The sequence below is a fragment of the Vipera berus genome (assembly GCF_964194415.1).
Source record: "Vipera berus genome assembly, chromosome: Z".
Taxonomy (NCBI): domain Eukaryota; kingdom Metazoa; phylum Chordata; class Lepidosauria; order Squamata; family Viperidae; genus Vipera; species Vipera berus.
Window position 1 is genome coordinate 77,757,388 of NC_138205.1, and position 16,418 is coordinate 77,773,805.

The 16,418-nt window shown below is 36.2% G+C and overlaps 1 protein-coding gene across 5 annotated transcripts in view; it reads right to left on the reverse strand.

Moving 5' to 3' along the window:
- TRAK1 (trafficking kinesin protein 1) overlaps nt 1–16,418 on the reverse strand; it is a 130,670-nt gene that overhangs the window by 20,339 nt on the left and 93,913 nt on the right. For 3 of the 5 annotated variants that reach the window (XM_081343760.1, XM_081343758.1, XM_081343761.1), the window contains 3 exons: nt 12,784–13,020; nt 10,312–10,628; nt 7,125–7,340 (listed from right to left, as the gene is read on the reverse strand). In XM_081343760.1, coding sequence (XP_081199886.1) covers nt 7,125–7,340; nt 10,312–10,628; nt 12,784–13,020 — 770 coding nt within the window. Of the gene's footprint in view, nt 1–7,010; nt 7,341–10,311; nt 10,629–12,783; nt 13,021–16,418 lie in introns of all 5 variants that reach the window. The other 2 variants (XM_081343759.1, XM_081343757.1) reach the window with 1 other exon arrangement.

Genomic DNA, 16,418 nt, shown 5'->3' on the forward strand with positions numbered 1-16,418 from the left:
TCTGATAACTATTGATCAGTCCTACACATCAGCTTGCAGGACATTCAGCTTAGCTTCAAATTAGGGTTGTTGATGGGCTTCCTTACATGAACTGCCCACTTCAAGGACTAAGACTCTTTAATTTGATCATTCCAAAATACTAACTTTCCTGTTCTAACCATTCTTTGGTTAAATAATTTATATATTTGAAGTTATGGTTTCGCTATATACCTATTTCTCTTGAGTTTATGGGCAGATATTTTCTGTAGAATTTGCTAGTGCAATTCAGCATTTATAGTTGCATCAATGGTGACAAAACATCCTCATCCAGAGGCAGCAAAATAGGCACAAATGATATTAGTCTATATTTCACAGATGGGTTAAAATTCTTGTCAGAATGCAGGATTTGCCCTTTGCCAAAGATAATGCTGGAGGCTATTCTTCCAATAGCCTTCAGGCTTATCCACATATATATATATATATATTGCAAACTATAGATGAACAGCAATGATCTTTTTGAAGAGTAGTGGCCTTCTCCTTGCAACAGTGCGATGCACACTATTGCTGTTCAGTGTTCTCCTTATGCTGTTCTCATCAACGCTGACATTCTCAGTGTAGGAGAAAACTTATGTTCCTTAGATATTACCCTGGGGTTCTTTGTGACCTCTTAGAATATTTCATACCTTTTCCTTGGTGTGATCTTGGTTGCCAAACCACCCCTGGGGACGGCAACTATAGGGTTGAATTGCCTCCATTTGTACACAATCTGCCTGACAGTGGACTGGTATTTAAACCCTTTAGAAATAGTATTATAATCTTTTCTAACCTGGTGAACATTAATAACTGTTTTTCAGAGGTCCTTAGATATCTCCTTTGTTCAAGTTATGACACACCGACATATCTGATTATCATCTCTTTGATTGAAAGACATGACTATAATTTCCCCTTCAAACGAACTGATAATCTAGAGGTTCATATACCTTTGCTACATACAAATAAGTAGCTTTGGATCACTGTTTATGTATTATTTTTGTGTCCAGCATAATTATCATGGATCCACTACTGCCCATCTGCAGCATTTTCCACCTCCATCTGAAATGGAAACAAAACACCTGCTGCTGTACCAGATAGCAATTAAATCAATCTGAATATAAGACAAATAGCTTATGTTTGTGGTATTGCAACAAGACAGGTTATAGAACCATAAAAAAACCAAATTTGTATTTACAAATTGCTATAGGGTGCAAATGCAGTTAAACAGACCATAAAGTATGTCATCTTAAACAAGTCACCTCCTCAATTTTAAAATTCTATATATTCTCGTGAGAAGTGCTGAAAAGAATATAATGTAATTCATTATGTTCTTGAAAATCATCTCTACAACGCTTGGAAATCATCCAAAAGAGCATAGAAAGTAGTGTAGGAGACAACCAATACTCAGTAAAAATCTATCCTTTTCTGCCAACATGTGTTCGTCTTCGTGAAACTTTTTGGCAGAGCCAAGTATCTTGTGAATGCCAGAAATCTTCCTTTTCACGGGAATGTATTTTGGATTCATGCTATGCTTTCTTACAATTGAGTGATTCATGCAAGCATGTAAAGGTAGCTCTCAACTTAAAAACTATTTATCTAACAACTGTTTCAGGAATGATGATGCTGAAAAAATGACTTATGACCACTCTTTCCAGTTATGACTATAGCAGTGTCCCCATTGTCATATGATTAAATTTCAGGAGTTTGGCAACTGGTGTGTATTTTCAGTCATTTATTTATTTCTATCCTGCCTTTATTATTTTTACAAATAATTCAAGCCAGAGATCATATCCAACATAACTTCCTCCTCCTATTTTCCTCACAACAACACCACTGTGAGTGGGTTGGGCTGAGAGATAGTGATGGCTCAAACTCACCCAGCTGGCTTTCATGGTGAAGGCAGGACTTGAACTCATGGTCTCCTGATTTGCGATGTGATCATTATTTGAAACCTTCCCAGGACACTTCTGACAAGCAAAATCAATGGGGAAAGCAGCATTTATTTTACAACCATATGATTCACTTAATGACCACATGATTGGCTTAATAACCATGGCAAAAAAATATATAATCCCGGTAGCTAACAATCATCAAGCTCCTTATAACAATAGTGAAAATAAAAACTGCCAATTAAAAATCTATCACACTCCAGCCAAAGTGCCATGATAACCCTAAGTATATAACAACACAGGTGCTGGGTTCAACTCATATCCTGGCCCTGCATTTAGGGGACCAGCTCAGTGTTCACTGCCTCCTAAAAGGCTAAGAAGATAGGGGCCCTCTGGACAGAGGCTATTCCATACAGCAGGCACCACTCCAGAGAAGCTCTTTCATGGGTCGTTATACTGTACTATTTAAAATTAGTAATTATGGCCTCAGTTACCATTTTTTGGTAGTTGGTACATTTGATATTAAAGCACTTCATGGTGTGCATCACAACTGATTACCTAACTATCTACAAATATGTTAGCCTGTCTTCTGTGATTGAATATCAAAACAATTTCACTGACAATCTATTTGAAGCATAGCAGGCCACAAGGAATGAAAGCAGGCTAACTTAAAGTTTTCCCATTGGCTCGTCTGGCACATAGTTTTGTTAACTTCATAAAACTTCTTTATTTTTCCAGGCTCTTTAACTTGGGCCATATGATCACTTTTATCAATACAGGTAATCATAGAGTTATGAATAGTTGCTTAGTGACCATTCAAAATTTAAAAAAGACCTATCTTGGGGCTATTTATGACACATATCTGAAGTTACAATGGTCAGCCCCTCATAATCATGTGACTGTACGTCAGCATGCAGCATACATTTACAGCCCTTTGCAATGTCCCATGATCATGTGATGTGTTTTACAATGTTTTTGCTGAAAAACGGCATTTATTTCCAGTTTTTGGCAAAACTGCGCCCATAGCAAACCATTGTTTCACTTAACAATCATGGTATTTACTTAATGATGTTGCAAAAAAGGTTGTAAAATCAGATTAGTCATGTGACTGATCTATTTACGACCATGACTTAAGAGCATAATGCACAGGTTCTATTACGTTCATAAGTCAGGAGTATCAGTATTATTATTTCATACTGTTTTTATTGCTACTAACTGATCTACATCATTCCTTCAAGCTATAATGCTTTAAAGTTCTAATTTATTTTAGTATAATTAGTATAATTTTAATTAGTGCAAATCTCTAAAAAAAACAACCCATAAGCACTGCATACAGTAAGGATAACTACAACTACTGTACCTATCAAGAACACTTATGAGTATTGGGAAATGAAGGATTATTAAGGAAAATGGATGTTCCTGTGTAAATTGCAAGCAGACACAAAAAATGAAAAGCACCTGCTGACCTCTTGGGATCATAGGACTAGAGCAAGAAAGCAAATATGGGAAGGCACCATGTTTTTGTCAACATTACTCTTTGTTTTCAGTGTCATAAATTGCTTATTGCCAATTTTTTCACTTCTAACATGACATACTTTATGGATAACCCTTGGTTGCAAAGCAATTCACAAACTGAAAAGGTCATGCATCCATCAACAGTCATAGAAGCAATCCAGTACAATTGCAAAGTCATCATGAGTGCAGATGAGTTTAAAAACCTTCAATACGTTATCATGATTAAAAATGCACAAGAAACATATCTGTGATTGTTTAGCCTCTTCTGACATGACTACATTCTAAAATACTGTTTATATGATAGGATATATATACAATAACCTGATATCTTATCACAAAATCTTTTTAAATTTACAGAAAGGTTGAGAAAAATACATGCTTATTGTGGCTATATTTCCTATAAAACCGGTAGCAAAATAAACATATAATGAAGATAATTATGTAAAAAGTGTTATTGCATATGCAATAGGGAGATTTTTTAAAGAGAAAGTATTAATAAAATGAGGTGGCTCAAAATAAAAAAAATGTTCCATTTCTGTAAGCCACTTTCAGATATTCTGCCTTTTCCAATGACTAATACCCTAATACAGCATCAATGTTCAAAAATTATTTATATCGCCTTAAGAATGCATGATACTGTTGCTTCAAGGGTTAGTGCAAACAATGCATTTAATTGATATTTAAGGGTTATGGCAATCATGATTCCCTGTGCAAGTGTAACCAGGTTAAAATATTTGAGAAAATCTCAAATAATCAATAATGGAAAAAGATTATATGGACAGAAAAGCTAAATTTAAGAGAGAAAAAAGCAGTGCAGTGTTAGATAACAAATGACAGCAGAATAAAGGAGTATGAAATTTTTAGATTAAACAATTATTTAAAGAATGGATAAACGTTTTCACCTATCTCCATGTCTGCATTACCCATTTCATAAAAACACTGATTTTCTTTCACTAAGGAATTTTATTAGCAGAAACCTGTTGCAATAAGCGAAGTAGACCCAGCTCATTATTATTAATATACAAGATAGGAAAAGGCTGCTAAAAGTAGCAATTGAGCCTAGTGGGTGAGCTTTCTTGACTATGAAAGAGAAATAATTTTTTAACATTTAGAAAGACTAATCCTGCAAAGATACCACTCAGAGAAACCTGGACAGCATCCTCCAGTAATCAGCTTTTCATATGGCTGCAGTATTCTCTGCCAGGAAACCGTGAGCTGCCTGTAAGTGATCAGTATCTCAAACAATTCAAAAATGAAAAGAATGTCAGGTTTTAATTCCAATACAATCTCCAACAAATACTCAATAAGTTCTTTGGTCCAACATATAAAAAAGGATAACATTGTGATCGACAATGAGGTTTTGCTATTATTTATTTTGGGGGGAAAACCCTTAAGTATATGTTGAAAGGACTGTCCTTTTCTCCAGCCAACAAATGATTTCTCAAATTACTTTCTTTTGCAGAAAATCACAGTGATATTAAATAAAATAAAATGATCTCCTTTCATTCACATACTGAAGATTTACTGAACTTACCAAAATACAATTATAGTAATAGTTTATTTTAGATTTCAGTAAGAATTTCCCATTCTATAACTGCATTTTCATAAGAGTTCTCAATTCTATGTATAAAGTGTATGTAAAAAAGCCAAAAGAACACCTATGAAAATCATTTTCATTATTACATTTACTGAAATATAGGTAAAAATACAGCTCTTGAATGGTAACCATTCAGAATTAGGAACATGTTATATCCAGTGTTGAAAAATGTTTCACTTTAGATTATTTCTTTAAAGAGGAAACTGGCATCTTTTTCAATTACCAAAGATAGGAATCCACAGCCATGACAAAAAGTGCTGTCGGGCATATAAACATATCCCTTCATACGTGGGTCTCAATATTGGATCCAAGTGCAAAAGTCACAGCTTATGTGTTATACTGTTGATTCATAATTTGTCTTTTTATCCTTTTGCAGTCAACTATACCACCAAGGGAAACAAACATAGTTCTCTATTTAATGTATCAGCAGATTTTTCAAACAGGACATCTGAACATGGGCTAATGTAAATCAGAAGACAGAATGATGAAGAAGTTGAAATGCTGCAATATTTTAAATTCTATCAGTTAATTCAAATATCATACAGTATTACCCCTATTCCCAAGTCATCAAGCACTTATGCAGGTAATTGCCCATGTATTGGATTTTATAGATCAATCAATACTAGGTTGCTGTTTTTCTAAGCCATAAAGTAGCCTACAGATCTGCTGAGAAATGAAATGAAACATTTCTTATTCTGATTCATTTCTGTTTAGGCCTTGTAGAGAAAATTTCAACCTGCTCTTGCATAATCTGCACCTGCCAGATGACTTCCAAGGAGTGATATCTGGCAACACAGAGGTAGCTTGCTACTGAATTAAGAATGAAAAATATGGCTTCCTGAATACAAATATATACTTACCTTCTGTCCTATAAATGCCCAAATTTGTAAAGTGCTGAATTTCAGTGCCCTCAAAATACTGAAACATTGGAATATAACTACTACTAGAAAGCTCATTTGAGAAAGCTTAAAAACAATATATACATTTGATCTCTGTATCTTTAGCATCCACTCTTTTGTCATCAATGTGCAAAGATTTGGGGGAAAAAACCTCAGGTGTTCAACTATGCTGCCTTTTCATTTGCTACATTTGCTAAAATTAAGGCAACAACCTGGACATGATTTCTTGTGAATTCTGACAACACAATTAACCCTTATCCTTCAGATAACCTTGCTTAGCATACAGAATATAAAGAAAAATTCTAACTTTTAGAAAAATATATAAAAATAGTTCTGAGACTGACCCAAAAAGTCAGAATAATTGGCAGGAAAAATATATAATGATTCCATTGTTTGGCCTTAAACAGTTCACAGCTAGATATTAGCAAGAAAGAACTGATATATAAAGTCTTAGCAGTTTACAGTTGATCCCAGGAGAGGTTTTTTATCAGGTATTCTGGATATTTCTTTTTTAACAGCAAGCCTTCTAGCCTCAGTCTTCCCTCCACAATTATCAAATATAGTCTTAAAAAACTGACACCATTTAAGTCAATATGTAATTTCATCCTAAGAACCAAGGTGGTTGATTTCAAGGAATTCCTATTATTACAGGTAACAATGCTGGAATTCTGCCACCTACTCTCAATTACCCTGTTTTTAGATAAACATTAAATAACAATCTTAGAATATAAGCATTACAACACACCAATAATGGCAATCTGCAAAACTGTAACCTCCTCATGCAAACCCAGAACGAAGAACTGGCTTCTTTTTTTCTGAGAACACCAATGAATTGCATCCTTTTAGCAGCCTTCTCTCATCAAACTAAAGAAAATAGGGATCATGCACTTCTTTTGAGTTGAAAAAACAACAACCAACAGTAATAGTTAGAAATCACAGTTCAGAAATTGGCTAATGTTAATTCTTGTGTGCACTGTCATGAAGAAGTTAAACATGAAGCAACATTATGGATGCTGCTCTGGAGAGATGTGAGAATGGCCCAATTATCAACATCCTGCAAACATGGCACTTGTGCTGGACTTAATGAGGTTCCCTCACCAGACCCCTCATCATCGTCAGTTGCAGGTTCCTGCATCTCCTCTGGGAAAGCCTGAGAGCGACTTGGGTAATTCTTGCTGTCTGAAACAGTCACTTGTGCCTGAGACCTCTCACCTGAGGTCTCTGTGTGCTGAATCGGTGTCGAGGTAGTTAAGCCTTTGTATGTAATTTCACCTGACTCATCTTCTTCAAAATCATTAAGGCAATACACTTCATCCAGATCAAGATCAAGAGTACGGAAGCCCTTAGTAACAACCCCAGGCCTTGGATCTAGGATGCCTCCTAGATGAGGCTGAGCAAGCTGTTGCCAATGATGCAGTGTGGCAGAACCTTGGAAAACAATAGAACAAACAGGTCAGTATGGAAATTTGAATTATGCTTATAATCCTCATTATATGTAGTTACTTCTTAATTTCAGATGAAGTGTCACAACTGCTTCAAACTGTTCTGCAAGAAATCATCATAGTGGTAAACCTCATAAAAATGTAGCTTCAGTTGCAAGTATCAAATATTGTTTTAGATCACTTTTGTTACTAAGGACAAAATAGAAATAGTGTTTTTGAGAAGTCAGTTTGGTGTACTAGTTAAGGTACCAGGCTAGAAACCAGGGAACAGTGAGTTCTAGTTCTGCTGTAAGCACAAAGCCAGCTGGGTGAGCTTGGTCCAATCACTCTCTCAGCTCTAGCAAGCAGAGAATTGTAATCCACTTCTGAAATCTTGCCAAAAAACTGTAGGGATTTGTCCAGGCAATCACCAGGAGTCAAGACCAACTTGAAGGCATAAACTTGCTCAGACCAAATTCACAATGCATCCTTTATTTGTTTGCTTATTCAATTTTTATGGCCTCCATCTCAATCAATGATTCTGATATGTTGACTAAGAAATATATCCAATTTACTTCAATGTAATAAAAATGATTATCAACCCTACATAGAAAGATATTGACTAATTATCCATACAAAGAACATGGGCTTGTGTTCTGTTTTTTAAATTTTTTAAAAATTGAACTGAGTTCAAAAATGTTTTGTGACATTTCTGCCTTTTTTAATGTAGACAGGAAAGTGGATGAGAAAGGGCGCTGAAAAGTTCTATTCCTTAATTTCTAAGTTACCTTAGCTAGATAGACAGATGGGGAAAAGAGCATCATTTCTTACAACTAAACAATAAAGTAAAAATGTCAGTTTTACCATCTTAAAAATATTCCACCCTTACTATTTTTTATAAATAACTCAAGGTAACGAACACACCTAAAACTCCTTCCTCTTTCTATTTTCCCAAGAACAACATTCTGAGGTGGATGGGGCTGAGAGGGATTGTGCAATGTCATCCAGGTGACTTTCATGCTTAAGGGAGAATTAAAACTCCCAGGATCTTGGTTTGACCACTAGACGATGAGTAACCCTGTGCCTTAACTACTACACCAAGAGTAATATGGAATATTCTTATGGATTGGGCCTACCTCCCACTCTTGATTTTACCAAAAACAAATCTAGTAGCTTACTTTTTGTTCACCCCGGACTAAAAGACATTGACCTAAAAGACTAAAAGGCATTGACCATAGCAGCACAAAAGCAGGCACTAAGCACCAGATCCACAGAAGCAGAGGTCTACTATACATGCACCAGGACCCATGGTGCAGATTAAGCAGAGATATAACCTAAAATGTGTGCTAGGATAGGATAGGTTAGGTTTCTCTCTTCATATTATTGGAAGATCTAGACATATGTTTTTTGTGTGTGTCTATTATCCCTTTCCTCTTCCCTCCTCTCCTCTCCTTTATTCTTAAGATGTAATAAATAATTTATTCTTAAGATGTAATAAATAATTTCATTTTCCATTATAAATTAAATAAAATACAATAATAAACAATCATCTATAAATCAAATTATCTATTACTAATCTACAATTAGAAGTGTTTTAATAAAATGCTGTAATGAAATTATGTGCCTTTGGAATTATATATTTTTTAACAAAATAGGCAAAGTGAAAAATAGAGAACAGCTAGATAGCAGATACAAATATATTTTACTGTTATCTACTCCCCAAGTTCGCTTGCAAATTTCATAAACATTATTTAAATTGAGCATTCTTTAAAAAATGTAAGGATTCTGAAATTATCTCCTGCATAACATATACATAGTAAAATTTTAAAGATGATCAGTAACACAAAATGCAAGAAGAAAAAGTTACATACATAAAGAAGCTAAAGTGAAAAATCAAGAGAAACAGAAAAAATGGAAACTGAAAGTTTATTGAAGAAAACAAATTGGATGACAGAAACCTATACAATACTAGCAATCAAGAGATGAAAGTTGATTATCTGCTATCTCTTCTCTAAACTATTTTAATTTTTTTAATAAGCACTCTGTAAAAGCCAAAGAGATTATTTATATTGGTTCAGCTATGCTGGTGGAATCTTCCAATTTTGATGCAAATTGCAACATATTAAAATAGCTTACAGATAAAAAGTAAGGTGGATTTGATAGATCCATATTATAAAATGCCAAAAATGTAACCCCAAACCCAAAATTAAGCATTTGAGTGACATTTATTGCAACATTTTTTTTAACGTGTGTCAATTCTTTTGAAAAATAGGTTATGTTATCATAATCTTACATTTTAATCAATGAAATGCTGTGTGTGGCTTCGGAACAATATAAGTATGTATTATTAGAGTAATAGAGAAATCTGGCTGCAGATATTTTTTTATTCAGATGATGAAAGAATAGCATTGATTTGAAATGACACCCTAATACTAAAAAGAAGATTTGTATATGGACGCCTATTTCTGGTGAAGCAAATGGCCTGTCAGATCAAGACAAAGCAACTTGAGCTTTTGAACTGAGTGCTATCTTGAATTTTCTTGCAACAAAGGACCACTTTCAGACTGTAACACTGCAATGTAGCAAGAGTTTTAGTTTGCACAGAAGTGCATGAAAGTGAATAGTCCTATAATGTTGAAATTCAATGCACTATCACTGCATCCTATCAGTGGAATTTAGGTTTACATTTCTTGCTGTTTGAATGATATAGGAATATCTAAATTAATATAGGAAATCAAAATGAATCCCTAAAAACTATAAATATTCTACTGAATATATTAGAAACATAGCATATATTACTTTTTTTTAAAAAAAGGATAATTTCTATCCTCAGAAGAGTTCAAACCAACACCGAGGACGGCTACCTCTAAAGTAAAATGAGTATGTATTACAAAGATTTCCTCTTTCTTGCTGATGGAGAAGAGACCACAGATAGTCACAAAGGAAAATAGATAAAGGCCGAGGAGCTTTATTATCACCTTCTAAGGGCTTCACAATCTGAAGCTTCTCTGGGAGATATGAACGACTGCTGATAGATATTCCTGAATAGCCAGTAAATTCAGAAAACCCGGAGTGTGTTCTAAATGACATAATACTCTCTGTTGGAGTAATGGAACCACTATGAAATTCCCCTTTCTCTGCTAATTCTCTCAACTTTCTTTCCTGTTCTTCTTCAAAAAACCTCCTTTCTGACAGATAATTCTCCCTCCGAAGGGACAACCTTCGAAGAGCTTTTTCCAGGTCACAAGAACCTGGTGTTCCTGGCATTCCTGGTTTCTTGTTCTTCTCTTCATTTCTAAAACAAAGAGCAAACACACATTAATATAGGTGACAAGAAGAAAGTAAGGACCTCCCTCCCACAAAATATAAATATTTTTAAATTTCAGTTCAATCAATGTAACGTACACTTTCAATCTGAGAAATAACTAGATAGATTAGAAGGGGTATAGAGGCAAATAGGAATTTTCTTTATCTTACTGAGGTTTATGATTTATACTCATGCTGCTCATTTAAAGAAAAAAACTACTATGTACCATAGAGGAGAAATATAGCTGATTTAATATAGTTTTAATAAATGGTACACATAAAAACTGGTCTACACAATATGTGGCCCTCCAAGCAGCCTTATGCCCATATTTTTTTAAAAGTAGCGAATATTGAGCCACTGCTGCCCGCCACTACAACTTCTGCCACTCTGCTAGCCAAGGAACAGCTGACTGGCAAATACTTCTATTATTTGCAGCCCATGAGAATTTTTAAGTTTTCAATGTGGACCTTTCCCCTGATGATTTGTGCAGGCCTGCACTACAACCAGAAATGGTAAATTATTATTTTCTATAATCTTTAGTGACAACAATAAAGTTTTTGTCCTTAATTTTACCAAATAACAGAAATAATGAGTTTATAGTAGAATAATTAGTTAGAAAAAATTGTCAACCCAATAGCAGCTATTTAAAACATCATGGTATTTATTTAGAAAAAGATGCTTTGTTTAATTGACGTGAAATCACTATGGGAATTATAATTTAATGACTCAGGAAAATTCCAAATCCATAAACTGATTCAAACAATCATCATGCCAGGAAAATGCAGTGTGATTGTTAGTTGAATAAAATTAAATTTTAATTATTCAAAGTTAATTTCATATCAGCAACTAGAATTATTTGCTTGGCGTACAGGTAGTCCCCGAGTTACGAGTGGAGCCTGCCCATTCCACGCCTAACTCAAAAACTCGTAGAATCTCATACCTTGAACGAGATCACTCCCTTGATCGTTAAAATGCACACAGCTCGTTAAGTGAACATGAGGTATCTCATGGTAGGAAAGGCCATGTAGGACCTAGTGATGGAACAGGCCCCAAGGCCTCCCCGACCCACTAAGATACTGCATGCTTCCCCCTCCCTTCTTGGTGCGCCGGACTCACCTAGAAAAGACCTGTCTCCTCTTTGCCACGGTTCCTGCTGCCGCCCGGATCTGAGGGCGAGGGACGCTTCCGCAGCCCCCGGTGGCCTGATCAGGCCTGGAAAAGGCCTCCGGAGCCTGGATCAGGCCATGGGGGGGGGGTGCAAAAGCATTCCCCAGCCTCAGATCTGGGTGGCAGCGGCCTAGAAAACACCTCGAGTCTGGATTGGGCCACGGGGAAGCAAGGAAGCATTCCCCGGTCTCAGAACTGGGTGGCAGTGGCCTGGAAAAGGCCTCTGAAGCCTGGATCCAGCCTCCAGAGGCATATGGAAGGGTCCTCCAGCTTCGATTCCATTCTTTGTTGCAGTGAACAGAGGCCTAAAGTACCATGAGATTATGCAAGATCAGTAGCGTGATATCTCGCCCCACTGATCTCATGTGATCTTCTGTTACTTTAGGCTTCTGTTCTCTACAAATGCACCAAAGGCCTGGAGCAAAGGACAACAAAGCGAAGGATCTCGATCTTTGCAGGGTGAGTATTGAAGGCCCGGTGCCTAAGAAGACCTGGGGTGGGAGTGGGGAGGGAGGGAATAACCAGGGTGAATCTTACAGAGCCACTGTTGTTGCTCGTAAGGGTGAATGACTGCCGTGGTGCTGCAATATTTTTAACTTTGGCACTTGCTTATAAGCACTAGGGGGCACTCATCATGTAACTTTGAGTGAGCCTTAAGTGAACGCTGGTAACATGGGGATTACCTGTACATTACTCTGATGATTTATAAGTCAAATATAGTTAAGGAAGAACCTAGATCTATATTTTTAAAGTATCTGATAATTTAAAATAAAAAGAATTAATCTTAAATTACAACAATATGAAAAAAGATAAGCACAGCTTGAATTAAAATTAGATTCCTTCTAAATATAGAGATAATGTTGTGTAGTACACTGATTTAACCAATGGATATAATAGCAGAAGGTAGAAGAAAATAATTAGGACAAAACTGTTTTTGTTAAGAAGATACACTTTAAAATTAGCTATGATTACTAACCTAGAGTCAGTGGATTCAGTTTCTAGGATGATACTATTCGTCTTATTGTCTAGCTCAATATTGGAAATGTCTCCTCCATAGAAACTAGATCGTGGTGTGCTGACACAGCTAGAAATGACTGAATTCATTGTGGAAGACTGGTTAGATCCTGGGATGTTCATTGGAGATGGAGTTAGGGATCTCTGCTTTACTACCTGATTGATGTTTCGTACAGTGTCAAACACTCGCTTGTGATGGCTGACAAAGACACATATAATTAGTATCCTTCCAAATAATATATAAACCACATTATAGTAAATATTCAAACAAGCCTTCATCAGCTAATTCTATGAATTTCAATACATATCTGAAGGTAGCATATTATGACAGCCTGGTTTAAATTTTCTGTAATTATATTTTAATATAACTAATAATGCTTTTTGACATCATGCTGGCCACATGATCACAGAAATGTCTTTGGACAGAGTTGGCCTAATGGTCTTGAAACGGAGATGAGCACTGCCTCTATAATCAACAATGATTAGCAGAGTAAAAGCTGCAGGAACTCCTTTAATAATGCTTTTATATTTTAAAAACAGCCTTAGAGAAGAATAGATATGTTACATCTTAACACTGAAGTACACATTTATAAGTTATTTATATGTATGGAAAAGGGAAGAGGCATATAACAGTACCTTTTTCATAAATGCTACCAAGTTTTAATATAATTGTCCTGGTTACTTGCCTAGACAATATCCCAAGATGACTAGCAATAGTTTTCAGGCTCAAATGTTAACACTACCTTCCCCCTGCCCACAACAGAAAAGAAGAACTGAATCAGAAGTTCCTACATTGAACATAGGATGCCATACTTTGCAAAATGGTTAGAGAAACATAGCAAAATGTAGTATTAATATATTTTCCCCCGTTTTGCAGAAATAATGATGTCATCTGAATATCTGTCCTAAAAGTATTACAAGTTCAGTAAACAGGTTTATACTGAAAATATTGAAATGGCGGACAAAATGATTATTCTTATTGGCTCTGGACAAAAATAAAAGGACTGATATGTGAGAACTTAAGTTACAACTGTCACTTAACTGTAGTTTAACAATAGTTAAAGGATAAGGATCAGGGGTCCTTGGTACTCTCTGTGCTTGCTTATTTTCTTGTAGACATTTCATTACCCTAACTAGGTAACATCATCAGTACTAGTAAGGAGTGCAGTTTGCTTTCAGTTTACATTTTGGTGTTTTGCCTGTTTGGGTGGGTAGGGCGGTCTTAGGGATTCTTTAGTCAGACTGTTTCTTGACTAGGATATTGCTTATTTGATTCTCTAGTCTATCGAAGAGAAGGACTACGGGTGACATGATAGCAGTGTTCCAATATCTCAGGGGTTGCCACAAAGAAGAGGGAGTCAAGCTATTCTCCAGAGCACCTGAAAGCAGGACAAGGAGCAACGGATGGAAACTAATTAAGGAGAGAAGCAACCTAGAACTAAGGAAAAGTTCTCTGATAGTTACAAAAAGTAATCAGTGGAACAACCTATCTCCAGTAGCTGTGAATGCTCCAACACTGGAAGTTTTTAAGAAGAGACTGGACAGCCATTTGTCTGAAATGCTATAGGGTTTCCTGCCTGAGCAGGGAGTTGGACTGGATGACCTCTAAGGTCCCTTCCAACCTTATTATTATTATTGATCAGCCAGATGTACAGACTGGATTTGGCATTTTTGTTTACCTATCAAGTCCTTATCAAGGACCTGGTATAGGCAGATGTGAATGTTTGATGGTATTATAGATATCGTCGCAGGATGGAAGCAATTCCTAGTAAGGCCGCCTTTTGCAATTGACTAATGGTGAATTTGTCAATGCCAATGGTGTTCAAGTGGTGCTCCAGTTGTTTTGGGATTGCACCCAAGGTGCCTATTACTATTGGCACTACCCTTGCTTGCCTTTGCCACAGTCTTTATATTTCTATTTGTAGGTCTTCATATTTTATCTTCTCCAGTTCTTTCTCGTCTATTCTGCTGTCTCCAGGCACTGCCACATCCACTATCCAGACTTTGTTGTTGTTGTTGTTGTTGTTATGAAGCTGACCTTGGAGTTAATCTATGCTGATCTGAGTGCTGATTACTGGTGGAGAGGTGCTGGAGTCTTTTTCTCTTTGGGACTGGTTGATTGTCTCTTTTGCATAATCTATAGATGTTGTTAATGTCTATGTGTCTATTGATGGCTGATTTTTCAGAGTGCCAGGCTTCTAGAAATTCCCTGGCATTTTTGGATATGGCCTGGGCTAGGATTGTCACATTTTCTCAATTGAAACTATGGTTAAATCTGTCTATATGTTGTGAAATTATGATAATGCCTTTTGACTGCCAGCTGGTGTTCATGGATGCGTTATGTCAATCTTCTGCCTGTTTGTCCTACATAGAGGTTGGCTGCAGTTCTTATACTGTATGTTGCAGAGAACTCCTGTTTTTTCTTCTGGGGTTGCTGGGTCTTTTGGTTTGCTTAGGATTTTTAAAGGGCTTCAGCTGGCTTGTGTGCTATGCTCATTCCATGTGGTTGTAGCAGTCTATTTACGGTTTCTGAGACATTCTTGATGTATGGCAGTGTATTTTTTTTTAGGTTTTGTGTTGATTGTGCTGTATTGGGTTGAGTGATCAAGGACTTTTTGATGAAGTTGCCTGGGTATCCATTTTGTTGGAATGTTTTGTATAGATGCTCCATTTCCTTTTTTTGCTGTTCTGGGTTGCTGCAGTGTGTTTGGGCTCATTTAAATAAAGTCCTTGTACAGCTTCTCTTGTGGGAGGTTGGGTTATTGCTTTCGTAGTCAACGTCAAACCAACAATCAAGTAAGCAATGCCCCAATCCAGAAACTGCCAAGAGCCCTTAGTAAACAGCCCAACCAAAGAATCCCTAAGACCGCCCCTACCCACTCAGGCAAGACACGAGAATATAAACTGAAAGCAAACAGCACTCCTTACTAGCATTGATGATGTTACCTAGTTAGGGTAATGAAACATCTACAAGAAAACACTTGCAAGAAAACAAGCAAGCTCAGAAAGTACCAAGGGCCCTTTATACCCTGAGCTACAAACATTCTCCTTTTTTGATAAGGATCAGGCAATTTATGTATGCTATATAAGATCCTTCATAAGTATTGTGCTAGAATATAGAGTAATATGATTGAATGGAAAAAAATCTAATAATTATGGTAAGCTGGTACACAGATTAAAATAATGAACTATTTAAACCTGTCCCCCATTTTAGTGTTGTATTTCTTCCATTTATATACTGCCTTTCTTCCAGAAGTTGCAAAACAATATAAAAAGAATTCCAGATAAGACTCAAACTCAAACCCACACTTGTTTATCTTTAGCTAAGTTGACCTAATCTTACTACAAACTTGTCTAGGTAAGTTTAAGCTATGGAACATATATTTGTCCTATATTACCATATTCAGCAATGTTAAAATGGTATAGATAAGTATCTGATGACTCCAGATGTTTTAGTCCACAAATCTCAGTAGCCATAATACTGTCAGTAAACTATGAGAGTTGTAGTCCAGAATTTCTGAAGGACATCATTTGCCTACCAACATATGAAATGCAAAACATCTGGTGGAATGGAGAGAGAATATTTTTTTCACATGC